General features: G+C 53.5%; 11 protein-coding genes and 1 non-coding gene across 12 annotated transcripts; 8 read left to right on the top strand and 4 right to left on the bottom strand.

Annotated features, from left to right (window-relative positions):
- The first annotated feature begins 639 nt into the window (after window positions 1-639).
- On the top strand, window positions 640-711 carry PFLUO_LOCUS8595. The gene has a single exon. It is a non-coding gene; the product is annotated as a tRNA-Arg (tRNA).
- An 824-nt stretch (window positions 712-1535) lies between these two features.
- Window positions 1536-2899, top strand: PFLUO_LOCUS8596 (uncharacterized protein; the record flags this gene model as incomplete). The annotated part of the gene is made up of 3 exons (XM_073786340.1): window positions 1536-1630; window positions 1697-1977; window positions 2043-2899. The coding sequence occupies 3 exons, from the start codon at window positions 1536-1538 to the stop codon at window positions 2897-2899; spliced, it is 1233 nt and encodes a 410-aa protein (XP_073642605.1).
- Window positions 2900-3218: 319 nt separating this feature from the next.
- PFLUO_LOCUS8597 (uncharacterized protein) lies at window positions 3219-5891 on the bottom strand (the record flags this gene model as incomplete). Its single annotated transcript, XM_073786341.1, has 7 exons — window positions 3219-4173; window positions 4228-4346; window positions 4397-4447; window positions 4506-4595; window positions 4648-4848; window positions 4897-5632; window positions 5686-5891. 7 exons carry the CDS (start codon window positions 5889-5891, stop codon window positions 3219-3221), a joined length of 2358 nt encoding a protein of 785 aa, XP_073642606.1.
- Window positions 5892-6153: 262 nt separating this feature from the next.
- PFLUO_LOCUS8598 (uncharacterized protein) lies at window positions 6154-7080 on the bottom strand (the record flags this gene model as incomplete). Its single annotated transcript, XM_073786342.1, has 3 exons — window positions 6154-6735; window positions 6794-6871; window positions 6922-7080. 3 exons carry the CDS (start codon window positions 7078-7080, stop codon window positions 6154-6156), a joined length of 819 nt encoding a protein of 272 aa, XP_073642607.1.
- Window positions 7081-7302: 222 nt separating this feature from the next.
- PFLUO_LOCUS8599 (uncharacterized protein) lies at window positions 7303-8526 on the top strand (the record flags this gene model as incomplete). Its single annotated transcript, XM_073786343.1, has 4 exons — window positions 7303-7498; window positions 7551-7698; window positions 7756-7990; window positions 8044-8526. 4 exons carry the CDS (start codon window positions 7303-7305, stop codon window positions 8524-8526), a joined length of 1062 nt encoding a protein of 353 aa, XP_073642608.1.
- Window positions 8527-12073: 3547 nt separating this feature from the next.
- Window positions 12074-13154, top strand: PFLUO_LOCUS8600 (uncharacterized protein; the record flags this gene model as incomplete). Its single annotated transcript, XM_073786345.1, has 2 exons — window positions 12074-12077; window positions 12331-13154. 2 exons carry the CDS (start codon window positions 12074-12076, stop codon window positions 13152-13154), a joined length of 828 nt encoding a protein of 275 aa, XP_073642609.1.
- A 431-nt stretch (window positions 13155-13585) lies between these two features.
- Window positions 13586-15142, top strand: PFLUO_LOCUS8601 (uncharacterized protein; the record flags this gene model as incomplete). Its single annotated transcript, XM_073786346.1, has 1 exon — window positions 13586-15142. One exon carries the CDS (start codon window positions 13586-13588, stop codon window positions 15140-15142), a length of 1557 nt encoding a protein of 518 aa, XP_073642610.1.
- Window positions 15143-15273: 131 nt separating this feature from the next.
- Window positions 15274-16266, bottom strand: PFLUO_LOCUS8602 (uncharacterized protein; the record flags this gene model as incomplete). The annotated part of the gene is made up of 2 exons (XM_073786347.1): window positions 15274-15696; window positions 15751-16266. The coding sequence occupies 2 exons, from the start codon at window positions 16264-16266 to the stop codon at window positions 15274-15276; spliced, it is 939 nt and encodes a 312-aa protein (XP_073642611.1).
- A 714-nt stretch (window positions 16267-16980) lies between these two features.
- Window positions 16981-19238, top strand: PFLUO_LOCUS8603 (uncharacterized protein; the record flags this gene model as incomplete). The annotated part of the gene is made up of 4 exons (XM_073786348.1): window positions 16981-18104; window positions 18155-18612; window positions 18669-19009; window positions 19083-19238. The coding sequence occupies 4 exons, from the start codon at window positions 16981-16983 to the stop codon at window positions 19236-19238; spliced, it is 2079 nt and encodes a 692-aa protein (XP_073642612.1).
- Window positions 19239-19751: 513 nt separating this feature from the next.
- On the top strand, window positions 19752-21458 carry PFLUO_LOCUS8604 (uncharacterized protein; the record flags this gene model as incomplete). Its single annotated transcript, XM_073786349.1, has 4 exons — window positions 19752-19987; window positions 20040-20067; window positions 20125-21290; window positions 21344-21458. The coding sequence occupies 4 exons, from the start codon at window positions 19752-19754 to the stop codon at window positions 21456-21458; spliced, it is 1545 nt and encodes a 514-aa protein (XP_073642613.1).
- A 275-nt stretch (window positions 21459-21733) lies between these two features.
- PFLUO_LOCUS8605 (uncharacterized protein) lies at window positions 21734-25334 on the top strand (the record flags this gene model as incomplete). Its single annotated transcript, XM_073786350.1, has 7 exons — window positions 21734-21903; window positions 21954-21984; window positions 22039-22169; window positions 22219-22489; window positions 22534-22921; window positions 23124-24182; window positions 24235-25334. The coding sequence occupies 7 exons, from the start codon at window positions 21734-21736 to the stop codon at window positions 25332-25334; spliced, it is 3150 nt and encodes a 1049-aa protein (XP_073642614.1).
- Window positions 25335-25594: 260 nt separating this feature from the next.
- PFLUO_LOCUS8606 (uncharacterized protein) lies at window positions 25595-26993 on the bottom strand (the record flags this gene model as incomplete). The annotated part of the gene is made up of 3 exons (XM_073786351.1): window positions 25595-25893; window positions 25962-26469; window positions 26520-26993. 3 exons carry the CDS (start codon window positions 26991-26993, stop codon window positions 25595-25597), a joined length of 1281 nt encoding a protein of 426 aa, XP_073642615.1.
- Between the last annotated feature and the right edge of the window lie 634 nt (window positions 26994-27627).

The raw sequence follows: 27627 nt of genomic DNA on the forward strand, positions 1-27627 counted from the left end.
CACTGGGGAAGGCTATCCGGGTCACATCCGGCCGGTGTGCAAGGACGGGGTGGTAGGAGAAAAACCCACCGAATGCAGGATTATTGGTTATTGGGGCACAACTACAATCGCCTTCAGCCGGAATGGAGTGATATCCCAGTCCCCTAGCGATCTGATCTCCTGGCCCCGAGCCAGTTGAGTTAGGGCTTACATAGTAGGTCTGACCAACGCCCTTCCCCCCCAAACCAGGCACAGAAATGATCCTCGGTGTAGGATTCAAAGCTGCCATCCCGCCCGTGGCGAAGGAGTGATGAGGCGTGCTGCAGCGAAGGGTTCCAGAAATTCTCGGCAGTCCGGTCCGATCGACGCCACGGCGATGCCAGCCCAGAACAGTTACATCATGGTCCTTTGTTGAGTACCCCCCCGTGCCTCAACGCTTGTGTGGTGACTGGACCCAGGGGCTGTCCACCCACGACGTCAGTTTGCATCCACGCATCACCGAGTGCCGGAAGGAGAGTGGAGGCGGACAAAACCGGGAAGCACGCTGTGCCCAGTGCGCCCCATTCGCCCCCACCAACAAGAGGCCCACCCGGCACGCTGTTTCCGGCGACACAGAAATCTTGGATCATAGAACACAAATGGGCTCTCAACATTCAACACGGCCGGCTGGCCCAATGGCAAGGCGCTTGACTACGAATCAAGAGATTGCAGGTTCGACCCCTGCGTCGGTCAATTTTTGATTTTTTTTTAGCCGATACTTGAGGAAATAATGCTGGTCTGTTCATGTTTTTGGTATACAATGAAAATGTAATAATAAGACTAAGACTAATAAAGATGATGATAATGAGAATAACAATAAGAGGGGGACTATGAAACCGTGGCAAGTCCGCCACCTGCAGGAATGCCGGATCTTCCCCAGATCGTCTTGAGGCTGACAGGGGCACGAACCCTATTACCCGATTCAGCATTAGTGCAGCACACGACAGGACCGATGCGGAAATCTGTTATGGTCAGTGCGATCGTGAGTTGATCGAATGCAGCAACAATGTTGATATGGACATGATTGATCTGGTTCCCAGTCAAGTATGCAGACCAATTGCCAGTCCACTATGCCGACCGAGATGGATGCGTCCGTCCGAGTGTAGCCGTCATTCCAAACAAAAACAAAAATAGCCCGTCAGCAGAAGGGAAAAGAATAATAATAGAAGGCCCGACAGCAGATCCTAAGACGAATTCATCCTGACCGCCGCTGTGTTCGACATCTAGAACACACAGAACCACGGGTCCTGGGCAGCATACCGGATCGTCATCCCTTACTTGGCCCACCCATTCGGTCTTCCCAACTGCCACCTAACTAACCATCCTTTTCTCTTCTCTTCACCTCACTCCCTCCCCCATTCTCCCATCCCCCACAACCGTACGTTCCATCTCCCATCCATTGAAGCGACGCAGGTGTCTGCGCCGTCGCGCGCATTCTGTCGTCATCTCGACAGGAGCCTGACCTGACCTGACCTGACCTTGCCGCGCAGAACTCCTTCACACACGACCACAGCACCATGCCCAAGAAAGGTGGCAAGAAGAAGAACAAGGGCGGCAAGGGCCCCGCCGCCGCCGCTGCAGACAAGGTCGCCGACACCGCAAAGACCATCGTGTAAGAATCTCCCGAAAAAAAAAAAAACTCTCTTTGTGCGTGCATGCCCTCCTAACTGCTTTGCAGCCATCCCGGTCATGACGTCGAGGACAATATCATGTACGGTGAAGGCAAGGGCGATGGTGTCTCCGAGACTCCAGCTGCCGCGACGCAGACTGCTGAAGGCGCTGCTCCCGAGCTCAGCACCAAGACGCCCGCAACGGCTGGCCCATCTGTGACGGAGACCAAGCAGGCTGAGACGGTCACCCCCAAGGAAAAGGGCACCCTGCAAGAAACCGTGGATAAAGCTCAGGCCTCCAAAACCGGCCAGATCGGTAAGGTGGACGGAGGTGATGGCGAGCGAACTGGTATGTCGCGCCCCCCCCAGACCGACGCATTGCGAGTCAATTGATGCTGATTGATCATAATTTAGCTGTTCTCCCTGAGACCACCTCCAAGGAACCCTCCTTCCCCGCCGAGACCTACCCTTCAACCTCCGAGGTTGCCGCTGAGGAGTCTGCCACATCGACAGCGGCCCCGATTGGAGCTGCCGCCCCCGCCGGCACAACTACCTCGAAGACCCCGGGACTGACGGCAGCTGCCGAGACCTACCCTTCAGCCTCCGAGGTTGCCGCCGAGGAGTCTGCCACATCGACAGCGGTCCCGGCTGGAGCTGCCGCGGGCACATCTACCTTGAAGACCCCGGGGCTGACGGCAGCTGCCGAGAATCCGGCTGAGGTGGATGCACACGCGAAGCGTCCGTACGAGAAGCCCATCTTCTCATCGGACGAGACCAAGCCGCCCAAGATGGCCAAGCATGAGGAGGAGCAGGCTCGCGCCAGCGCCGCCGCTCTCGACAAGAAGACCCTGGCTGGTGCTGGTCCTGCTTCGACAGCCGCGTACACAACCCCGGAGCCGGTCCCCGTCAAGAAGGCCGAGGAGAAGAAGCCGGAGGAGAAGAAGGACGGCAAGACCAAGACCGATGGCAAGGCTTCGCCGCAAGCCGTCGCTGCTGCCGCTGCGGCTGTTTCTTCCTCCAAAGGGACGGAGAAGACCGGTGCTGCTGCTCCCGAAGCTGAGCTGAAGCAGCCCGAGCCGGCGCTGAAGAAGGGTGAAGAGCCCAAGGACCAGGCGCCCACGACGGAGACTGTCAAGGAGGAGTCCGCCAAGGCGAAGGACACGAAGGACGCGAAGGACGAGCCCAAGAATACCGAGGCCTCCGCCACCGCTGACGCTGCCGAGAAGAAGAAGGGCGGATTCTTTGCCCGCCTGAAGCGGATGTTCAAATAGACGGCTGTTGTGACATGATGTACGATACGCCTAGGCGACGTGAGGTGTGATAGGATCAGGGAGTGTTTTTTGTTTTTGAGTGTGAAGTTTTGTTAAAGATACACCAGTTGAAATTATATATCATAGTGCTTAATCATGTCTCCTTTCTGGGTATTTTTTCACCGCTACTTAAGGAATTCGGGGCCGTGCTTATAAGGGGGGGAGGCACGGATGGATTCTTGCTAGAGCACGCTTTTCCTATGTGAGGATGGATTGACCAATGGTGCATTATTGTTGTCTTGTTCAGAGCCACACACAGTCGACTAGGGCTCGGACCAATTCATAATAAATCCTGCGTCTCCTCCACCAGCGCCAAAAGCGTTGAAGCCAGACTCCGTGCAATCTTCCAGTGACTGATACGATTCAACAGATCAATAATGCGAAACAACGACCCCGTAGCCAGACGCCTGGGCAACAACCCACGCGTCTGATCAGCAAAGGATCCCATCCCATCAACGCCAGGAAGCAGCAACTCCGCGAAATGTAAGGAATCCGCCGCTTCAACGGTGACAGGACCCGCCCCGGCCTCGGCGTCGCCCGCAAAGCACATGAAACACGACCAGACAATGCCGCAGTAGTACAAACACATGGGGACATGGATTGACGACTCTGCGCCAGCGGGAAGAGACTCAAAGCTCTTCTGGATCAGCAGCGCGTGCAAGAGACAGCGCTTCGCATCTGCGGATTGCACCCAGGATAGCGCGTAGGCACGGTGCCGCTGGGCTACGTCGGCACCGTCACGGCCATAGGCACATTCTAGTGCGTCAACATCGACGTGGAGAAGGATGAAGACCGAGTGCCATAGCATCATGAGGCACAGCCAGGATGGTTTACCTTGTTGGCTGCGGTGGAACTGGGTGTACCATTTTGTGAGCATGTCGTGGCAGTTGGTGATGCTGGTGGAGCAGGATGGCGAGGCGGTGTTGGCATCACGGTGCTCGCAGGCTAGAGCGCTGATTGATTCGAGCATCCCGGAGAGGGCAAAGTCGCCGGGTATGGCAGTTTTATCGATGGGGGGCTGAGTGGTTGTGGGAGAATGCAGCCGACACCCTGATGAAGTGGGGTGTGTCGTTTGTGTTTCTAGTACGAGTGTTTTCCAGTGGATTGAATTGGGTGCAGTGAAGAGTTCGTTCGATGAGATTTGGGGAAGTCGCTTGAGTGAGTGCCGGAGGAGGGGTTCATGGTGATGGAGTTTTGCGAGTTCGGCGTCATGGATATGTAGGCCGATGACGATACTATAGGAATTAGCGTGTGGAAGACATTTCATGGGTTAGGAGCGATATACCTACCGCTTCTTCACTTCTGTCTGGATCCAGTTCATCCATGCGTTCTCCAGTGCCTCGCCTGTCAAGTCGAGGATATTGCATTCCGAGGGTTCGGCGTGGAAGAGCTTTGCTCTGCGCGCCCACTGAGTCAGGTCAGATGTGATTCCAAAAACGATGATAGAGGTGAGCTCACAGCGACAATACTTCCGTGCCAAGTCTCAATCCCAGCTAGGTCTTTGGGTCTCTGGGAAATGTTAGATCGAGGTCTGTATAGGATATAGTTACAACAAGAGCCAGCGTACACCCAGCAGCAGACCAAAGGTCTGCGCTATAAGAACAGCCTGAAGAGTTATAAGAGATGACAGCCATGGCTTTGAAACGTAGGAATCCCACTGTCCATATTAGCAAATCGTAGTCAGATATTTCAAGACATATGCAAAATACCGAGGCCAGAATAGCTTTGTTAAGCCTTTCGAACATGCTAATGCCATGCATGGTCGCTCGAGTCGAACCGACAATTAGACTACCTGCTGAGCAGACGGAGAGTAGAAGTACTGAGTTCTGAGTACCTGGTCGGAAGGTAGGCATGTGCACCACAGGGAACAGAGGGTGAAATTTGGAAAAGTAGGCTTGGATACAAAGATCCTGTATTGAAGGTTAGAAACGCTCGGACAACAAACGTGATGTGCAGACCAGGAATGGAGTCGAAGGGAGAATCCCATGCTGGACAAAGGGCTGAAGGCGCTCCGCTAGTCGTTTGCGATAGGGCTCGTCGATGAAACTGCCCTGTTGGGATACATCAGGGCTCATCTGGCCCGAGGAAAAAGTCTCGGAGAAAGTATGCCATTTTCTTTTAATGGCATTCGCCCGTTCCTTGACGGGGTCGTTGCCGATACCCGATATGGACTGTTCGTGCGGTCGGAGGATACTCGGTTCAGGTATTGACTCACTCGCGGGCACAAAATCAGACGTCGCATGAAGTAGAGACAGATTCACAGCATCCAAGTCAAAGTCATCTCCGGTGAGCAGAGTCTCCCAGTCTTGGTCCAGCCGGTAGTCCCAGAGCGCGGGATGTGGACTCCCCTGATTCCTCCAGGCATCTCCTGCTTCTAAAGGAAACAACGAGGGCAGCGGAGTGATTTGAGTACCGCAAGTGCTGCTTTCCTCTTGGCCGGAGAGATTTGGGGTGTGTTTGTCGAGGGATGTGCTGTTTGGAGGGGAGACTGGAACGACCATATTGCTCATCGACCTGGAGTCTAGCTGGAGAGACATAGGTAGAATGGGTTCTGTGATTGGGTCTTGTGGAATCAATTGCTTTGTGCCCAACTCTCTTTCATGATCCAAAGCGGCAAATATATAACGTGATTCCTGCCTCGCGCGAGCCTCATTGCTGACCGAATGAGACCGGGAGTGTCTCAGGAGAGTGTCCCTGAAGATCAATTATCAGTATTGACGACAATAGCCAATGCCATAGACACTTACTGTCGAGCAAAATCCTTGTCACAGACTGAACATTTAAACGGCTTCTCCTTGGTATGCGACCTGAGATGTCTTGCCAGGTGCTCGGCCTTGTTGAACGCCTGCGCGCACACAGGACACACACGTTCTTCCTTGGAGGTCTTACGCCGCCGCCGGGCCCTTGTCCCCACGAACGGTGATCGTGACCTAGCTCTGGTGTTGAGGAACATGGCAGCACACAGCAATCAGGTAGTGTCCAAAAACATGTCCGGGGAAAGTGGCTAGGGCGTCATCATCTCCTCCTTCCCGCAGTTGCAGTGGCGGTCGACCCGGCGAGATCCAGCGATCTGACAAAAAAGCGATGTCTGACGCATCCCCGACATGCTCTAGGGCGCAAATCCGTCTCAACGCGGCGAAATGCGGGGCCTATTTTGCGGGACCTTCGGAGGTTACTGAACTGTTCAACTCCGTTTGTATTCTTTTTTGCTCTATCTAATAATGGCGGATTCGGTTCTTGGTCGCTCCGACGCCTTGGATCTCCACTTCGACAATGTCGCCGTCTTTCAAAAATTCTTTCCGGAAATATCCCACGCCTGACGGAGTTCCCGTCATGATCAAAGTGCCTCGCCGGAGTGTAGTCCCGCGGGAAAGATGGCTGATGATCTGTCGGACACTCCAAATCATGTCGCCCGTGCTGGTCTCCTGCTTGACCACCCCGTTGACCTTGGTGGTTAATTGTAATTTCTGCGGATCGGGGATATCCTGAGCAGCCGCGACTGCATGTCCAATGGGGGCGAAACCGTCGAATGATTTTGCGTAGCAGAATTGTCCTCCCGAGGCCTCTGGGACTTGGAAATTACGAGCAGACACGTCGTTTCCGGCCGTGTAACCAAGAACATAGTCCAATGCGTCTTCTTCTGATACGTTCTTGGCGTCTCGTCCGATCACGACTGTGAGCTCGCCCTCGTAATCGAGGAGCTCGCGTGCATCAGGGTGGATGTCGATCGCATCAAAAGGACCGGCAAGAGCATCAGCGGGCTTAGTGAATACTGTAGGAAACTTGGGAATCGGCAGCTGTGAAAAGACCGATAATATTAGTACTCGAAAATGTGTGAAGAGTGAAACCACTAACATTTGCTTCCTGGGCATGCTGCTTATAGTTCAATCCGATACAAAGGACAATCGGTGTATTTTCAATCGGCGTCTCCAGCTGTACCAAAATCAGTACAAGTAGAGTTAAATTTCTCTACTAAGCCTTACCGTATCGACGTGGACAATCTCTTCTGTCTGCTCCCAAGTCGTGAACGGTGTTCCCTTCAGTTTTCGGACGGTGTACTTGTTGTCAGTCACTGCAACCAGGTCACCATAATGGGGCTGCGAGCCAGTGGAGAACCGCACGAGGTTTTTAAAGGCAGCCATAGCTTGAATGTACGAGGTAAATTGTAATCAAGTATATTCGGACATTATATACGCAGCGAATGTGGGGAACATTCCGCGTATGTCAGATGGAGCTGGATGTGGGATCAATGAGGCCCTGCACGCTAGCATGACATAAAAGATGATAAATCCTGAGGGATCGTGAGCTCATACCCCAAAGACCCAGTTTTCCAAAAAAAAATACTATCTTCTCAGTCTTCCAACATGGCCACACCTGCAATCAAGCCCAACCACGGCGCTACGGTGCCAGATGTGGTCGCAGTGGGCGATGCTCAAGAGTCGCAGACGAGCTGGCTGAACAAGCAAAATATCAATCCAGAGGCCCGTATTCATCTGGCGAAACTGTCTCACATGCGCTATCAGCATCCTGATCTCGACGAGATTAGCGGTTTTATGCTTGGTATTTCACTTGTACCTCCTACCAACTCCAGCCATCGATCTGACATCCCTAGATTTTGGAATGCAAATTGTGAAACAGACAGAAAATGAGGTTTGGTATCGAGGATATGGTCCAGATCACTATGTCTACTATGCGCGCAAGGGGCCCAAGCAGTTTCTGGGTGGTGTTTTCGAGGCACAGACTCAGGAAGATTTCGATAGGTGAGCGTCATATGGCTTTTTGTTCCATTTGATATCTGACTAATAGGTAATCTAAAGAGTGACAAAGTTGCCAACTGCGGGCTTAGTCCAGGATTTGAGCGATGCTCCTGGAGGAGGATCCTCGGTCACGATCACTGACCCAGAAGGATATCCATGCAATATCATATTTGGACAGAAGCCAACGGACGTGCAAGTGTCCCACCAGGAGAAGATTGTTTTAAACTACGCCGGTGAAAAATCTCGCCGACGCGAGTTTAATCGATTCGAGCATGGCCCTGCTGCTGTGCACAAGGTATGAGGACCTTCGCTATCGACTATCCAGATTGTTACTGACTCATTTCTTAGCTTGGTCATTTTGGACTCTGTACTCAGAAATTCGATGCCCAGCTTGAATTCTATACGTCCACATTCAACATCGTCCCGACCGACCTTCTCTACATCGAGAAAGACGGCGAGAAAATGATCGTGACCATGTTCGCCCATTTGGATCTCGGCGAAACACACGTGGACCACCACTCATTCTTTCTAAGTACCAATCCTGGGTCTGCTCATGTACACCACTGCTCGTTCGAGGTGCATGATTTCGATACCCAGCAGCTCGGCCACCAGTGGCTGGCCAAAAAGGGGTACAAGTCTGTCTGGGGTGTCGGACGTCATGTTCTAGGTTCACAGATCTTCGACTACTGGTGGGATACCACTGGCAATATTGTAGAGCACTATGCAGACGGCGATCTTGTCAACAAAGAATCGCCTATTGGGTATGTGCACGCGGGCAGCGAGTCCTTGGCTGTGTGGGGACCCGAAGTCCCCGCTGCATTTTTAGGATAGGTGTGCCGGAAAGGGACTATTGTGGGAGAATGCAATTGAAACGTTCATTTTTTAAACATTGTTCTAGTTCCAAACGCACCGGAGAGAGAGAGATAGAGGGAGAGAGAGAGATAGAGGGAGAGAGAGAGGGAGAGAGTGTGTGTGTGTGTGAGTTGTGTACAATGGCTTTCGGCTGAGAGGTCCCGTTCCGCTGTCGGGCAACAGCCGATTATCTCCCACCTCCTCTCTTCTTTGTCTTCACACAGTTGTTTGGTCTGAAATCGATTACCACGCTAAACACTGAAATAAAATCCGCCCAGAGAACACAAGCTGCAGAATTACTTGCATTCTGCTGGTTTCTCTTTGGTCACAGCCCGCTCGCTGCTTCACGATGACTATGTCACAAGCGAATCCCGATGATGATGATGATTCCAATGTAAATATACTGAGAATGCGATTTCTGTAACGATGCTGATACAATCCACAGAGTGTGATTTATGGGAGAGAAATTATCCCTGGGGTTGTTGAAGGAGAATTGGTTGCAAGCAAGACTGCCCTGAGTTTCTGGGGTGGCGTAAATGCTGAGAACGGCATTGTTATTGACCAGCATCATCCATTGGCGGGGCAGTCAATATCTGGAAAAATTCTTGCAATCCCCAGCGGGCGTGGCTCATGTACTGGTAGCGGGGTGATTCTGGAGCTGCTGCTGAACGGCTGCCAACCCAGTGCGCTTATATTCGGGCGAGATGAGCTGATTCTGAGTATGGGAGTGATAGTTGCCGAGGAAATGTTTCAAAAGAGCATTCCTATTTTGCAAGTATCGGAATCACAGTTTGAGACTGTCTTCCGAATGCAACGAGTGCGTATTGACGGACGTCAAATCCAGTCTATACCAGCCCATACTACCTTGGCAAGCCCGCACACTTCCCTTGGGCTTAACAGACAGCTTTCAGTCCCCTCAGTTCAGTTGACGTTACTTGACCAAGAGATGATGGATGGAGTTCATGGAAAAGCTGCCCAGGTGGCAATGCGTGTGATCCTCCGGACAGCACAAATTGAAGGCGTCACCGAGTTGATTGACGTCAAGCAAGCTCATATCGATTGTTGCATCTACACTGGCCCAGGCACCTTGAAATTTGCCGAGACACTATCTGGATGGGGCGCGCGAGTCCGAATCCCCACCTCTCTGAATTCAATATCCATCGATCGACGACTTTGGCGCTCCCTAGGTGTTGACCCAGAGGTTGGAGAGCCCTCTGAACAGCTTGCCCAGGTGTATGTGAGAATGGGAGCGCGCCCTACCTTCACATGCGCACCTTACCTGCTTGATACTGCTCCGAAGGCGGGAGAGGATATTATGTGGGCTGAGTCAAATGCCGTGGTCTTTGCAAACAGTGTATTAGGGGCTAGGACGATCAAGTGTCCAGACCTTCTGGACGTCTGTGTTTCACTGACTGGACGGTCTTTGAAAACTGGATGTCATATCACTTCAAATCGCAAAGCCCAAATCCATATTCACTTGGAACCTGTTCACTGCGCAGATGATACTCTGTTTCCGCTACTTGGATACCTTATAGGGGATACTGCTGCAAATAGAATTCCAATTGTGACTGGATTGGAAAATTCACAAGCCACCATTGAAGATTTGAAGGCATTCGGTGCAGCGTTTGCGACAACCTCCAGTGCTCCAATGTTTCATATTGCAGGCATTACTTTCGAGGCGCACAGTCCAGCCGACATAGATACACACTTAAAGGAAACGCCCCAGGTCACACTGACACGCGATGATCTTGTGAGGCAGTGGCACCATTTCAATGGTATCCCATTGAGCAGCGAGACTAGCAACAGATATTTCCAAGTGGACCTTGTATCCCTTGGGAATCCACATTTCTCCTACAACGAAATTGTGAAGCTTGTCCACCTCTGCGCGAATAGTCGGAAAGACAAGGGAACTGCACTGGTTGTGACATGTAATCGAGACACATATGCTCGAGCTGCCCAAGCTGGGTATATTTCTCCGCTGGAGGAATTTGGCGCTCAGATTCTGACAGATACGTGTTGGTGCATGATCCAGGAACCAATAATTCCTCTCAATTCTCGCATAATAATGACAAACTCCGCCAAGTATGCGCACTACGGCAAGGGAATGACGGGTCGTGATATTCGATTTGGAGGTCTGTCACAGTGTGCGGAGGCTGCTATATCTGGGAAAATGCTGATGTGCCCACCTCCCTGGCTCCAACCCACACAAACATAGTCATAGAGAATAGATATGAACCTAAATCACATTGAATCATTCACATAAAACATTATTGTTTCGTAGTTACCATCATCGAGGAGGGGCCTACATCGGAGGGACCTACACCGGAGGGACTATCTCCGTCGCGGACACATTGGTCCCACATCTTGGCTACCACGTGGTAAGGACAACAGAAGAACTCCATAACTCATAATTATACATCAGCAACACCGCCGGTTGCCAACCTGACCGCACCAGAACCATGGCGTCACAAGAGGAATGGGAGACCACCGACGTGCTGATCTGCGGGTGCGGTCCTACTGGAGCTATGCTATCAGCTTACCTCGGCAGACTGGGAGTTCAGAACATCGTCTTAGAGAAAGAAGCAGACATAACTACTGATCCACGCGGTATTGCTCTCGACGATGATGGAATCCGACTTGTGCAGGGACTGGGGCTATACAACCACATTTTCACTGAGATCGGCTCTCGTGAGCAGCATTCATCCTACACTTTTGGATTTGGTTTACTGAAGTAGCGTCTAAGATATGTCCAAAGTTCACTTCGTTAGTGGAATCCACCGCAATCTCTACGCGAAGCCTTTTCTAAGCCTCGACACAGCTTCCGTTTGTGGATCTACCTACCTAATTGCTTTCAAACACTAAAACATATATAGACGAAAGGCAACACCGGGCATGTAGGCCTTGTTGCACATAAACAGCCTGTCCTCGAAAAGTATCTCCGCCTTGCTGTTAATCGAACTGGGGTTTCCGAATTGAGAGGCAGTTGCGCCCTGACTTCTATATCTGAAGACAACGATTGGGTGTTTGCATTATACAATGATGCATCTGGCACAGAGCATAGAATAAAAGCCAAGTTTCTTGCCGCGGCAGATGGAAAGACGGGGTTTACACGAAAGATGTACCTGGAGCCTAAAGGGATCCGTTTAGAATGGGCCGAACAGTAAAAATGGTTCCTTTCAATGGCAATCTCCGAGCTGACTAGGAATAACCAGGACAAAATATGAAGAAACATGGGTCGCGCTCAACTGGAAGATGCATCTTCCGACAAGAGAGACGCATCCCGAGTTCCCATTGTGGGAGCTTAGCTACACACCGGAAGAAGTGTACGACCATTTTTTCCCTGCTGATTTCCGCTTTCTGTGTAATCCCCGCAGACCAGCTGTATGTGGCCGATTCGGTCTTCCTGAAGACAAACTGTGGCGGTTTGAGTTTGTTGTAGCTCCTGATGAAGATGGAATCGAGATGGCGCAGCGACACAAGGTTCGAGAAATTGTGTCTCCTTATTTGACACATCCAGGCAGCCGCTATGGGTAAGTCTCTAGCACAAATACAGTAGAATTTTGATGATTTGCTAACAGACATGAGAATAGCCTTTCAAAAGATGTCGAGTACCCGGAAGATTGCATTGAGGTGCTCCGGTCAAGACCGTTTCGATTCTCAGCACGAAGTTGCAATAAATGGGCGCTTGGACGAGTGGTTCTCTGCGGTGATGCAGCCCATGTATTCCCACCATGTGAGATCTTCCATCATCTAAAAATAAAAAAGCGCTAACTATTGTCGCAGTTGGTGGGCAAGGGATTGCGTCTGGTTTTCGAGATGCGGTGGCACTCGCCTGGAGACTCACCATCGCATGCTCATCCAGCCAAAAGGTGGATCATGAGCGCCTGTTTGCTGGTTGGTACCAGGAGCGCAAACAACAGTTAGACAGATCTCTCGTCGCGACAGTTCGAAATGGCGACATGGTCACTGGGGAAGGTTTCGTGCAAATTCTGATCCGCGATTGGGGCCTGTGGCTGCTCCAAATGGTTCCAAGCTTGAAGCACTGGCTTGAGCAAGGGTCCCGAAGCGAAGGCCCGACGCGGTATATTCACTTGCCGGATATGCCGTTCATTTCTGAACTGGACGGTGGATTCTGCTTTCCACAGACATATTGCGTCGCACTGCAGCCGCATGCCGAGGTGCAGTTTACCGACGATGTGATTTTTGCAGATGGAAAACAAATGTTTCAGCTCGTCATCTTACTCGACGATATTGAAGAGGCAAGTTCCGCTCTGGATGACCTGAGGAAAATCAGGAATGCTAGTGACCGATTGTCGCTGGGCGAGGCCACCTTTTTCGTACCGCGAACTGCATGTCCCGCATCAATTTTACCAAATGCACTTGGGCATCGGGTATTCCGAAGTGCCACTGGAGAAGAATTCGCTCAGTCGCCTTTGTGCATATCTAGGCCATTGCCCCGCGGGTACGACGAGAAACTGATGTGGCGGAGTGTGAGTGGGAAACGATACATCCTGTTGAGATTCGACCGGTTTGTCTTCGCAGCGTGCAAGACGTGGATTGAATTGCAGAGGGCCACTGAAAAGCTTGCCGACGCTTTTGGAGTATAGTAAACACCCATTGCCAATTTGCATACAAGGTTGGCTCTCGAGCGGAAAGCAGTACCCTTGACATGTAGAGCAATGATCTGCAGGCGATGCCCGCTCTAAATTAGTTTCTTGGCTGCCCTAGACCTCGTTCGTATCCAGCTTCCTATCTGGAGCTCCGATGACGTTTTTTGCAAGCTGCAGCACCTCATCGATTTCACCCCTCAATTTTTAGTTATTGAATAAATACCCGGTGAACCCCTTTTCGGATGGGACTGCCCAACATAGGCGCAGATCTCTTTTTCAAGTAGACTTTCTCCTGCAGTTTCCACATTCAGCTCGGAACTCGCCGGTTTTCAGTCGAAAATTATGGAGCAAAGCATTGAAAGCTGTCTTAAAACCAGCGACAATTCCAGGAAATGCTCGTTTTTGATTATCACTCTTGACAATTTGCGATGGCACGTTTTCTAGCGACGTTCTTGTTCACGAGCTATGTCGGGGCGAATTTGGCTTACAAGTCAAGGCCAGACCTCGCTGTTCCAAACCTGAATATTACAATCCCTGCCACAAACGACACCTGGGACGGCCTCATCTTTTATACGCCAGAAAGCATCTACCCTGACGATACCAACCATGGCCCAGCTCAGAGTGGCCCATATATTTACACCGACAAGGGTGAATTAGTGTGGACGGGATTTGGATTCGTTGGCCCAAGAAGCGAAAACTTTCAGGTCCATACCTACAGAGGACAGCAAGTGCTGAGTATCTTCGAAGGCTCGCACAATTCGCCAATGGGCCACGGACACGGTCATACCTCTATCTTTGACAACAGATACCGACTGCTGAAGGAAATTAGGGGGGGAGGACACAAACTGGCAGACCAGCATGAATTCCTATTTTTCGACAATAGCTCCGCCGTTTTCACTGTATTCGACCCCGAAATCCGCGACCTAACTCCATATGGTGCGACCGAGAATCAGTCATGGATCCTTGACAATAAGATACAGAAAGTGGACACTGATACCAACCAACTCTTATGGGAGTGGAGCTCTCTTGACCACATTGATCCAGCTGGAACCAACCTGACCTTACAAAGCGGAAACGCCGGGCTAGGCGTGAACTCGAGTCAAGTTTGGCATTATTTCTACATGAATGCCTTTGATGTCGACCCGAAGACGAATACCTACCTGCTCTCTGCTCGAAGCATGTGTACAATCTTCAAGATGGATGGAAATACTGGCGATATCATCTGGCAGCTTGGAGGGAAACACTCTGATTTCTCTGCAGACTTCGATTTCTGTTGGCAGCATGATACAAGGATGCATCAGAAATACCTCCACTACGAAACCAAAGGATCGAAAGAAATCATCTCGTTCTTCGACAACTCCGCTCACGAGAATCTTGCGGAAAGCGGAGGCCCTATTCTCCAAACCCGTCCTTATAGCGAGGGGAAGGTTGTTGAGCTAGATACTGCAAAGCGTACCGCTCGGCTTATTGCTCGCTTCCGGGCGCCGGGGGATCTTTCGGTTAGGTCCCAAGGTAATGTCCAATTGCTGCCAAATGGGAATGCATTTATCAACTGGGGCTACAATGGTGCCATGTCTGAGCATAAGCCCGACGGGACGACGATATTCTTCACGGGATTGGGTTCTGGAAGACTTGGCCCTGGATCGGAGAACTATCGCGCATTCAAGTTCGACTGGCATGCACTTCCCTCCGAGGAGCCGGCTTTGGTTGCCTTCAAAGACGAAGAGCCAGTCGGAACTTCTCTCTATGTTAGTTGGAACGGAGACACGGAGACCAAGATTTGGAGATTTTACGAGAAAACCGCGGATGGCCAGAAAACACTTTTGGGCCAGACCAAGAGAACCGGCTTCGAAACCTCTTTCCAGACTAATAGACGGCCTAGTCAGGTGGTCGCTGAAGCATATGATGCTCACGGCAAACAGCTCGTATCCTCGCCAATTGTAAAGACACGAGAATACAAGGCGCGCCTCCATTACCAGAGCTAAGAGATCTACTTTGTTGTCCGATGTGTGGGTACCTGAAAGTGTTGCTTTGATAGGATATAATGATAGAGCAATTAAGGATAGGTTGAACAGGATAAAGCGTGAAAGCGTGAGGTAGGAAAACGCTCGCTCGCTTAAGAACCCTTCTGCAGTCTCTCCAGCTCAAGCTTCTTCATCTGCTCTTGCTTTTTCACCCTCTCGGGCACAACAAATTTCCTTTTACCTTTGATTTTCCAACCAGACAGTCGATCTTTGCCAAGGTCTCGGAGTGTTTTTTGCTCCACAATACTGTACTCTTGGGGGTTTCTGCGGTCGTAGTCGAAAGGCTTCTTCAACGAGACCGGTGGGTTGGTGATCATCCGGGGAATCCTCAGACTGTTTATCGAAGCCGAGTGGATCATCAATGGATGTATGAGAATCACATCGCCGGTTTTTCCGGTCATCTCGTGAAATTCATGACACTCGTGGACAATATCAGAGTAGAACCCTCGCTTTGTGGGTGGGGGCTTCCCACCACGGGGAACCATGTACGGTGATACTCCCTCGGGATGCTCGTACTGGCAGCAAATGGTAAGAAGTAAACCTGGTGAACAGGGATGTCGTATACTTACTAGGTATTGTGCCATCCGTTTAATCGCGTCGGGGCAGACCATAGTACCACCCGCATGATCCTGGATATCGTTGAAGATGGGAATGACCAACAACGCTTGCTCGGGCGAGTCCAGGAAGTGAATGAAGAAATCCCCATCAACATGCCATCCCGGCAGATCAGCAGGCTCGGGCGACCGACCTTCCCACTCGTCCGTCCCGAGATTAACGATCATCGCATCATCCCAGATGGCCGAGTCTTTTGCCACGCGTTCTTCGCCGCCAAGGAGCTCGCAGATGGCCGCCCAGGCCTTTGGAGCGAATGTCTTCACCGGCTCTTCTTTGTGTTGTGGCATGTTGATGCGTTCGCACGCCCACGTCGACTTGTCTGTTGGCGAGTAGCCGAGTCTGGTCCATACATCTCCCGTCCATTGTGCAGCTTTTTCCCGGGAGAAGCAGTCGGTCAGGCGCAGATATCCAAACCGCATGAAATGATCGACTTGCTCTGTTGAGAGCTTGTATTCCGCTTTATGTGCCATTGCTGCTCCTGAGTGAGATGTATGATACAGAGTCGGACGCGACTGCCGAAGTTTGGTTATAATTCGCCTTTAAAGACCGGGTCACGTGCCGGCCAGGCGTGGTTGATGGTGTCTGGGTTAATAAAGCATTGTCCTGGCAAAATTGGGTCCTTTAACAGCTTGGGTGAATTGTTTTGCGGGGGACACTTATTCATTCTCAGGCCCTGCGTTGGGTCTTCGGCCTGGGACGGAGCGTAGCCCTAAAGAACGCCTAAAAGCGTTGATCTCCAACTTATTGAGTTTGAGAGAAATGGCCTGATCAATCTTACTGTCTTATAAACATTGAAGGATCCATGGATGGCTCGGAGCAGTATAGTAACGTAAAAGAAGTGGCTTTTTGAAGGCAAAATCCGGACGCGGGAAAGTTTAGCCCACAGCAAATGTTGTCGAGTTCTGTTTTCAAATAGTAATACGTAGTGATCGGATGCTCTCTCTTCCTGCCCATTTGAACAGCAGAATTCACGATCAAGCGATGATCAGCCAATCCATCTCCTTCTCTACGAGATAGATCCCGCGTGGGGCTTATCCCCCGCGGGTACCCACGGGGCGGCCAAGCGGATCCAGGTCGGGCCTCGGCTGCGTTGATAAGCAATAATAAGAAGACAGCTTCAGCGTTAGCATAGCTATAGCTCCTACAATTGTGTGTACATCTATCTATCTCTCAGTCCAGCAGTAATGGCATCCTCTATCCCCCGGAAACTATGGCAGCACCCCTCCCCCGAGTCGACGCAAATGGCCCATTTCCAGCGCGAGCTGACCAAGGCCGTGGGGCAGAAATTTGACTCATTTCAAGAGATGTATCTCTACTCCATCCAGAACCGATCTGCCTTTTGGGATTTTTGTTTCACTTACTTCCAACCCATCCATGAGGGATCTTACAGCCAGGTTGTGGACGAGTCCGCGCGCATGGATAGCGTGCCGGAATGGTTCGCTGGGATTCGGCTGAACTTCGCGGAGAACCTGCTCTTTTCGCGGTATGCCGGCGATAAGACTGGGAAAGAAGACGATAAGATTGCCATCACGGAAATTCGTGAGGGCGCAGCGAAGGACGCGGTGCATCTTTCGTGGGGAGAGTTGAGGAGGAAGACGGGCGCATTGATGCAGGCTATGAAGGCGAATGGGGTGAAGAAGGGCGATCGCATTGCGGTGTGTGCAGCGAACAGCATTGATACCCTGCTGGTTTTCCTGGCGTCGACTGCCCTGGGTGCCATCTTCTCATCCAGTTCTACCGACATGGGCGTCAAGGGCGTGTTGGATCGGCTGCTGCAAATTCGGCCGCGGTGGCTGTTCATGGATGACCAGGCTGTCTACAATGGGAAGACGATTGACCTGCGAGACAAGATGAGAGATATCATGCGCGGCATGGAGTCGGTACCCGAGTTTGAGGGAATAGTCTCGCAGCCACGATTTTCTTCCAGTCCTGCCGACATTGATCATATCCCCAAGGCATGTACACTCTCTGCCTATCTTGCAGCAGCAGGACCGGGGAACGATCGCCTTAACTTCGAGCGAGTCGCCTTCCGAGATCTTTTTTTGGTGGTTTACTCGTCCGGCACGACAGGCCAGCCCAAGTGTATCGTCCATTCTGTAGGAGGCATACTCCTGAATGCCCACAAGGAAGGAGGATTGCATAATGAATTGAACCCAGAAAGCGTTGCACTGCAATATACTACGACTGGCTGGATCATGTATCTGTCCGCCATGCAGACTCTGCTATTTGGATCGAGGGTGGTGCTCTACGACGGCAGTCCATTTATCCCGGATGTCATGGCATTGGTGAACATTTCCGCTCAAGAGAAGTAAGTGAGTGAGTTTGGAGGTGGAATGCTTTTTTCTAAACATCGAACAGGGTATCACATCTGGGAATATCTCCGCGATGGCTCCACGAACTACAGCGACTCAACTTGAAGCCGCGCGAGTTGGTCGATCTGCGCGCTTTGAAGGTGGTCACCAGCACCGGCATGGTCTTGCGGGAGGCCCTGTTCGAGTGGTTCTACGACGACGGCTTCCCGTCCCATGTGCGCTTGAACAACATCTCCGGCGGCACTGATCTTGCTGGGTGCTTTGGAACTGGCAACCCGCTCGTCCCGGTGTATGTGGGAGGATGCGCGGGATGCAGTCTCGGTGTGCCGGTGGAGGTGTACGATTCGACGATCGAAGGAGGCCAGGGCATGAAGGGGGTCCCGGTGGACGAGGGCGTTCCTGGCGAGCTCGTGGCGACCTCTGCATTCCCCAACATGCCCACTCAGTTCTGGGCCGACGTCAGCGGGGAAAAGTACCACGACGCATATTTTGCTCGGTTTGACAGTAGGCGCCCCCCCCCTTGTCCTTGTGGAGATCCGTGGCTCACCCTCCCCCAATAGATGTATGGACACACGGAGACTTTGTCTCAATCCATCCCACCACGAAACAGCTCATGTTCCATGGCCGCGCGGACGGGGTGCTCAACCCCTCCGGCGTGCGATTTGGATCTGCAGAGATCTACCGAGTGATCGAAGGCCAATTCTCCGACGAGATCGCCGACTCGATCTGCGTCGGCCAGCGGCGCCCCACGGATACCGATGAGCGGGTGCTGCTCTTCCTGCTCATGAAGCCCGGGGCGGCGTTCACGGCCAGCCTGGTGGAGCGAGTGAATCGGGCCATTCGGAGCGAGCTGAGCCCCCGCCATGTGCCCCTGTTCACCTTTGAGACACCCGAGATCCCGGTACGTTCGCTCACTAGCCGCCCTCTTCCGGAGGCTGAAACACGCACTGACTACGTACTTGCACCGCCTCCAGACCACGGTCAACCTGAAAAAAGTGGAGTTGCCGGTGAAACACATTGTGTCGGGCAAGACCATTCAACCTTCAGGCACGCTGCTGAACCCGGGCAGTTTAGCGTATTATTATCAGTTTGCGGAGGTTGAGAAGCTCAGTCGGGCGAGCAAGCTGTAGACATCCACGAATACATCCACGAATACACAATGTGAGAAACCCAGGTCGGTTTACAATCGAGACCCAATGCGCATCTAGAACAGCCTGTTTCGCACACCGCTGGAGTCAGGCCAGCCAACGTGGCGCCCGTAACTGGCGTCGTCATCTCCCGAAAGGACGGCGCCGATCGTCTTCAGCCAAGCTTTGACCAAGCTTCGGAGGGGCTGCACGGCGACGGATAGATCACGGGGACTAGGGAATGATAGGAGGAAGTCACTGGCCACGAAGGAATGAATGACTGTTCCACCATTATCCCGTCGGGAGTACTTTTGGCACCAACCCATACCTCCAGTTGGTGGCCCTCCCAGTGCATTCAACTGCGTCATCTATTGGTCCCCGCTCGAGCCCTTGTTGTTGCTGCTCACTGCCCCTCTTCCTTTCTTTCCGCCTTCTCCCTCCTGTAGCCTTTCCTTTTCCTTTCATCTCTCTCTCAATTATTCTTTCCCACCCGAATTCCTCCCGATTATTACCACCATGGTCCATCTCGCTAGTGTTAAGAAGGACGACGAGGTCGTCCACCCCGCCGCCCGCCAGGTCGACTCCATTGGCGCTCCCCCCGACGAGAATGACTTCTATACCAATGTCTATGGCAGCCACTTTGCCGCCGACCACATGCCCCAGCACGAGATGCCCGAGAACTCGATGCCGCGCCAGATTGCCTCGCGCATGATCAAGGACGAGCTGAGTCTGGACGGCAATCCCAAGCTGAAGTCAGTATCGCTGCGCACCGACCCGAAGAAACACCCACTAACCCCTCCACAGCCTGGCCAGTTTTGTCACCACCTATATGGTATGAGGCCATTTGTGTGTGTCAGATAATCTACGGTCGGCCACTGATAGCATGCAGGAAGAAGAGATCGAGGCCATCATGACCGACTCCTTCAGCAAGAACTTCATCGACTACGAGGAATACCCCCACTCCGCCGAGATCCAGAACCGCTGCGTCAACATGATCGCCCGCCTGTTCAACTGCCCGACCGACGCGGGCGGCGACAATGCCATGGGGACGTCGACCATTGGATCCTCCGAGGCCATTATGCTGGGCACTCTGGCCATGAAGAAGCGCTGGCAGAACAAGCGCAAGGCCGAGGGTAAGGACTACTCGCGTCCCAACATTGTCATGAACAGCGCCGTCCAGGTCTGCTGGGAGAAGGCGGCCCGCTACTTCGATGTCGAGGAGAAGTATGTCTACTGCACCGACACCCGCTTCGTGATCGACCCCAAGGAGGCCGTCGATCTGGTGGACGAGAACACCATTGGTATCTGTGCCATCATCGGTACCACCTACACTGGTGAGTACGAGGATGTCAAGGCCATTAACGATCTGCTGGTCGAGCGCGGCATTGACTGCCCCATCCACGTCGATGCCGCCAGCGGTGGCTTCGTCGTCCCCTTCGTCCAACCGGATTTGCCCTGGGACTTCCGTCTGGAGAAGGTGGTGTCCATCAACGTGTCCGGCCACAAGTACGGCCTGGTCTATCCCGGTGTCGGCTGGGTGATCTGGCGCTCGCCGGAGTTCTTGCCCCAGGAGTTGGTGTTCAACATCAACTACCTCGGAGCGGACCAGTCTAGCTTCACCCTCAACTTCTCCAAGGGTGCCTCGCACGTCATTGGCCAATACTACCAGCTGATTCGCCTGGGCAAGCACGGATACCGGTCCATCATGGTCAACCTGACCCGCATTTCCGACTACATGGCCTCGCAGCTGACCGAGATGGGCATGATCATCATGAGCCAGGGCCAGGGCAAGGGTCTGCCGCTGGTGGCCTTCCGCCTGCCGCCCAACGAAGACCGTATGTACGACGAGTTCGCCGTTGCTCACCAGCTGCGTGAGCGCGGATGGATCGTCCCTGCGTACACCATGGCCCCCCACAGCGAAAAGCTGCAGCTGATGCGCGTGGTCATCCGCGAGGACTTCAGCATGAACCGCTGCGACAGCCTGCTTCAGGACTTCAAGCTGGCCCTGCAGACCCTGGATTCTATGGACCAGGCGATGGTCGCCAAGTACAAGACGTAAGTAGCTGGTTTCCTTCCGCTCCCAATTGCGCAAGCTAACTCCTTTCCAGCCACATGCGGAGCCACCGTGCTCATCCTCGCCACCAGCAGCGCACCCACCAGCACTACCAGAATGAGACGCACTCGCTGCAGGGCAAGACCGGCAAGACACACGGCGTCTGCTAATTGACCAACCTTTGGTTTCGTTGCACATGTTGTTCCTTTTGGGTTGCGCAGCCGGAACAGCGGGTCAAGGCATGGAGGGCCGCCTACTGTCTGAGTACCATTTGGTCTACGCCTGTAATTAGCTCTGTTTTGTATGTAGGAAATGCCCGCTATGATTGAGAACTATTGTTGTTGGTTTCACACCGTGACGTCATGTATACGAGTCGATCTTGTGTAAAAAGCGCAGAGAAATTCTGTTCCCATCGCTCTCATTCTTCTTCTTTGTTATCACCATCATGCAGTGCATTACCATCCCCCAGACTCCGCAGCCTCCTACCCGGGACTTGCCTCCCTCGACGACCGTTCCGGCTGAGCTGCCGCCGGCCAAGGAGATCAAACTCCATCCCTCGGCGTCCGGGGAGGAGAATGCGTCGCTGTTCTTTGTGGGGACGGCGACGACGATCATGTTCGTGCGAACCCCTACATAGCCCTAAGTGATGATCCTGACTGCCGCAGCGAATGGGCCGGGATCCGCCTCATGACCGATGTATAAACTTGGAGTCCAGATGGCACATATTCAATAGCTAATGGGGCATTGTAGCCCAACTTCCTCCACGCTGGCGACCACGTCCATCTAGGGCCCGGCGTGTCCAGCGTCCGCCGGACTCAACCTGGGGTGGATCTGCATGAACTGCCGAGGATCGACTTGGTGCTCCTCTCCCACTATCATGGGTAGGTCCCTACATAGGTTCGCGCTACGCGCAGCAACTGATCAGAACAGCGACCACTTTGACCAAAAGGTCGAGGCCTCTTTGCGCCGAGATCTGCCCATCATCACCACCCCGCATGCGCAGGCGCATCTGACAGGCAAGGGCGCGGACTCGTTCACCTACGTATCTGCATTGGATCCGTTCGAGCACGTCCTCGTGGATATTGACGGCGTACAAGCCAATGAACGAGGCAGGCATCCTCGACTGCGCGTCACCGGCATGCCGGGGAAGCACGTCCCTCCGAACCCGATCTTGGAGAAGCTGAATGCGCTGTCCAATGCGGTAGGCTCTTCTGACTGATCAGTTTCTCAACTAACATCTGTCAGATCCCGCCTACAAATGGCTGGATGCTCGAACTAGGGCACGGCGCGCCTAACACGGCCGAGTTTGAATGCGGCTATCGCATCTACATCTCAGGCGATACGCTGATGGTCGACGAGCTGAAAGAGATCCCGCGGCGGTATGCCGGGCAGCAGATCGATCTGATGCTGGCGCATCTGGGCGGGACCACGATCCCGTCGCCCGGGATGGCGCCGTTTGCGTTGATGGTGACCATGGATGCCGAACAGGGATTGCAGCTGATGCGGCTGGTTCAGCCGGACATCACGATCCCCATCCACTATGATGATTACGAAGTGTTTGCCAGTCCGTTGGCTGACTTTGTAAAGGTGGTGGAAGCGGCCGGGATGCAGGGGAAAGTGGTGTATTTAGATCGTAGGGATCAGTATCGGTTTCGGGTGAGAGAATAGGAAGAAGAAGAAGAGGAATGATAGTAATGATTCTTTTGTTGACATCGGGTAGAAGTTCTCTATATATAGATCTAACCACTGCCCCGCCATCTGACTGACTCGTTCCCCCTTGAACACCCTTTTCTTCTTTTGCCTCTGTTCTTTCCCCCTCGCTCCCCCGGCCACAGTGATGCCCTTGTTCAGCAGGAAGCCCAAGTCTCCTGCCCAGCATCCTTCGCCTGTCTTTCTGTCGTCCGAGTCCCTATCTTCCGACGCCCAACAGCCCCGGCCCGACGAACCATACGCGCGCCACCCCACCGATATTGACGCCGCATACGAGGACAGGCTGGCCCCTTCCACCCCGACCACTATTGTCGACCCTGGCTTCCCGTCACCTTCTTTGCAGCGTTCTCTAAGCCAGACCCAGCCCCACTTGAAGGATCGCGACCGCCCGACCAGCACTGTTATTGCCCCTGACCACACTCAGCCTCGTCGCTCTTCAAAGCACCGTCCTCCCTCCGCTCTTCTAGGGCGCAGTGTGACCGTCAGCACTCGCGGCAAACGGATTTCACAACCCATTTCACTTCCAACCTCCCCGCGTTACCCTCCTTCGCCCTCCCCTCCCTTTGACGAAGACCCAGGCCCGCATTATATGCCACAACACGGCCGCTCACTTGAACCCGCGCAACTTTATGAGCCCCGGTCTGCTTCGCTAGCCTACCAGCAGAAACCCCAGCACACCTATCGGGGCCTGCGTTCCCCACAGCCGGCCTACGCGGATCAACCACAATATCAACAACAACAACAACAAGAACAAGAAGAAATTCAATTCCCCCCGACGCTCCACCGCTCCAACACCGACCCAACGTTGCTCCAGCAATTGCGCCGCCCGTCCCCGATCAAGTCGGACATCGAACTGCACCCAGCTCACCGGCAGGACCCTACAACCCTGAGTGCAAGGTCCCCTTCCCGGCAGACTTACGAGCCGGCTTCCCCGTTACGTGCCCAGGTTGATCCGGACGCGATGCAGCAGCCGCCTCCAGGGCCAGGGTTGGACGAGCGGCGCGCGGGCACGCCTTTGCAGGACTCGGGTCGCCGCTCCAGCGTCAATCCCACCACGATGCCGACAGAGGCGGATCGCAGAACGCCCACGAACGTGAATGCCAATATGTCCAATGCGAGCCGGAGTCGTGAGGACATTTCGGAGCTGGACGTTCGTGCGCTGATGCAGAAACATGATGAACTGCGTAAGTTGACCTATGACCCTTTGCGTTTTCATCGTAACTAACCCCGGAGAAGAGGCCAAATACTCCAAGGTCAAACGGTACTACTTCGACAAGGAAGCGCAGGTGCAGCACCTCCAGAACACAGTGGCGCACCAGCGCATGGCGGTGTCGCGTACCGTGCTGGACGACAACGAGTACACCAACCGATTCCAGCGACTGGACGGCGCAATCAAAGACCTCGCCTTCTCGGTACGCAAGGAATGGCTCGGTATTCCGCAATGGCTGCACGGCTATGTCACTGAAGATGCGGTGGAAAAAGGAACTAAAGAAATGACCGCGTTGGGACGCGCCGTGATCAGCCGATGGCTGGTGGAGGAGGTGTTCCAGCGACATTTCCACCCGGCCCTGGAGCCGAATCTGAGTCTGCAGCTGAAGAGCCTCGAGATGAACCTGCGGCGGCAGGGGGCGCATGCGCAGTCGGAAGAGGACCGCGAGAACATGGCGGCGCGACTGTCCAACTGGCGCCGCACGACTTTTGACGGTCTGGGTGATACTCTCGTTGGCCCGGCAGCCGAAGCCCACCGCGCCGACCTTGTTGAACATCTGGTCGCGCAGCTTACTTCTTTCCTGAGTGGACAACTGCACGAATCCGGGCTACCGGGTTTGGAAGCGGGTGTGCGCATGATTATCGAGAACACGATCAACATCGCCGAGAAGATCCCGCTCGAAGCCCGCGACGTGTGCGTCGAGTACTTCCCTCCGGGGGCTCCCACTCAAGACTCGTACATGAAGATCGAGACCGGTCTGCCGCCGCTGCCGCACATCCCGCAAGCCCCATGTCTGTCCGTGGAGCAGGAGCACGAGGAACACAATACTGCAGGGGCACCGGTGGAAGCCGACTCGTCATCCGGATCAAACTCGAACTCTGGAGCAGTCGCAGGAGATGCTGCCTCGCCTGTGCACCCTCACCGCAAGAAACAGTCCATGCTCGGGGCGTTGATGGGCCACCGCAAGCCGGCTGGCGGGCAGAGTGGTCGATCTGTGACTGAGTCGGACGACAAGGCCGAGAATCAACCACGTATTCGGTTTGCGGGCTTTGTCGCCGTCGAGGTGCGCAATAAGGGGCCCTTGATGAATGTGTTGGCTAAGGCTCCGGTGTGGTTACTCGAGTAGAGTGGAGGATGGAAAACCCTTGGGGGGTGGTGTGGTGTATATATGGAGAAGGAACAGGATCTAATCCCCGATACCTGTGGCATCGTAGCGCATAACGATGACGACCACAACTGATATATTGATATCCCATGCTTTTATTTTCACTCGCTGGCGGATGGTTACATGGCAAAACACGGCAGGCACAGTTGAGTTAGATATAATTGATCCGAATCGAACACACACAAAGAAAGAAAGAAAAAAACATAGAGACAATCAACTCGTTACACCGGGGGCGGCGCAAGATCCAATCCCTCGACGCTCAGCTTAAACGCATCGCTGCGCGAATAACTCCCCGCAACATCGAGGTCCAATCGGCCGCGCTCGCAATCATCCAGATCGATCTTCGCAATGGCCAGTCCGTCACCGGCCGCCACGGCGTCCTTGCTTGCCTCTGTGGTGATCGCTGCGTCGGGGCTGTCGGGCGCGTCGTCTGTGCAGACTTCCCAGATGGGGCCGGCGAGGACGTCGCCCAGGGGCGAGATGATGCAGCTGCCGCCGCGGCAGATGTAGTCTGATGATGCTGTTGTGGGGGTGAGCAATGTATAGTCTTTGAAGGGAGATAGTCAGGGTAAAAACGAATAGACCTACCCTTTTCCAACGACTGATCATGCCCTTGTCCACTCCGAACCTGTCCACTCTGAACCTGTCCACCCTGAGCCTGTCCACCCTGAACCTGCGGCCAAACAATCTCATGCGGTCCCTCCGCCGTCGTAACAGACATCTTCCTCCCCCCCGCCTGAGTCTGAGGCTGAGGTTTATTCTCCGCTTGAACCTGTGCCCCGTCCTGCGCGTCCGCCACACCACAAACCCACGCGGGCAGCTCCTCGTGCCTCACGCACTGATTCGCCGAGAGCACAAAACACCTGCCCTCTGCGCCGACAGTCCGCATAAGCGGCAGCCAGGTTTCGCGGGGATCCGCCGTGGGAGCCAGGTAGATGTTCACGTTCTGTGAGTACAGGCTCTGGCGCAGGAGGGGCATGTAGTTCTCCCAGCAGATGGCCGCGGCGAGGGTCAGCGGGATGCCGTTTAGGGTTGTTGTGACGGCGCGGAGAGTGGACGGGGACCCTTGGGCCCAGATCAGTCGCTCCGAGCCGGTCTACACACATCGTCAGTAAGTAGCAGGCGCCTGTCCAGGTCTAAACTTACCGGCATGACCTTCCTCCTCTTCCCCAAAACCCCCCGCAAGGGATCAACATAAACAACAGCACAATACAAACTCCCCCCCGCCCTCTCCACCAACCCCGTCACAATAAAAACCCCCGTTTCGCTCGCCACCCTCTCCAAAAACTCTCGCGTCCCATCGCCACGGTGCGACTTGCCGGGCGCCACCTCCAGATTCCGCTGGATCCAATCATCGCCGGCGCCGGCGGGCGTATCGCCCAGATCAACGGCAGCCTTGAAATACGCCAGGAACTGTTCTCTGCCGAGCGGGTCGCGCGACCCCACTGCTGCGCCGAAGGAGCATGTTCGTGGGTACCCGCCGAGATAGGCTTCGGGGAAGAGAAGGAGGTGGACGCCGCGTCGGTTGGCGAGGATGGTAGTTTGTTCCAGGGCTGAGAGGGTTTCGGGGAGGGTGGAGAGGGTGCGGGACTGGGAGACTGCTACTGTTAGGGAGGGCATTGTTGGTTTTGTCTTGTTTTTTTGCTTCTGGTCTTGAATGTGGGCGAGTAGTGTAGTAGGTAGGGAGGGTAGGAGGTGCGGCGAGAGAGAAGAGATTGGAGATGCGACGAGTTGGGGTTGTTGCTTTGAGCGGGGTTGTGTGGGGTCAATGGGGCTGGAGTTGGGGTATGTAGTTCCTGTGCGTCTGCACCGGATTGCTGAAAGTATTTTTGATAGGCGAGAAGTATGCGTGTCGACGATGTATGCATGTCGTGCGGATTGGGTTGCACTAGACGCCCAGCATGACATCATCATATAGATCGATCCCCGGCATTTGCACTTCAGACTTTAAGATCAAGGTGTAGGTAGACGACGACAATTATATTGCTGTAACTATATTCATGTACTTTGCCAATCTGTGCAACTGTTCACAAGTCATATGTTCATCAACACTGTATAACCAAGACCAGGACGAAAGCCAGACCAGACCCAACACACCCTTAAGATACAGGCACATCAAAACCCGGGAAAACCACCAAGCAGAAAAATATACAATCCAGAAACCCATGTAGTAGCAGCGCCCGCCACACAGATGATGCAAATTTGGGACAAATAGGAAACAGATGCTCCCGGGTATAAGCGCCTTGCTGATGTA

The sequence above is a fragment of the Penicillium psychrofluorescens genome (genome assembly GCF_964197705.1).
Source record: "Penicillium psychrofluorescens genome assembly, chromosome: 6".
NCBI lineage: Eukaryota > Fungi > Ascomycota > Eurotiomycetes > Eurotiales > Aspergillaceae > Penicillium > Penicillium psychrofluorescens.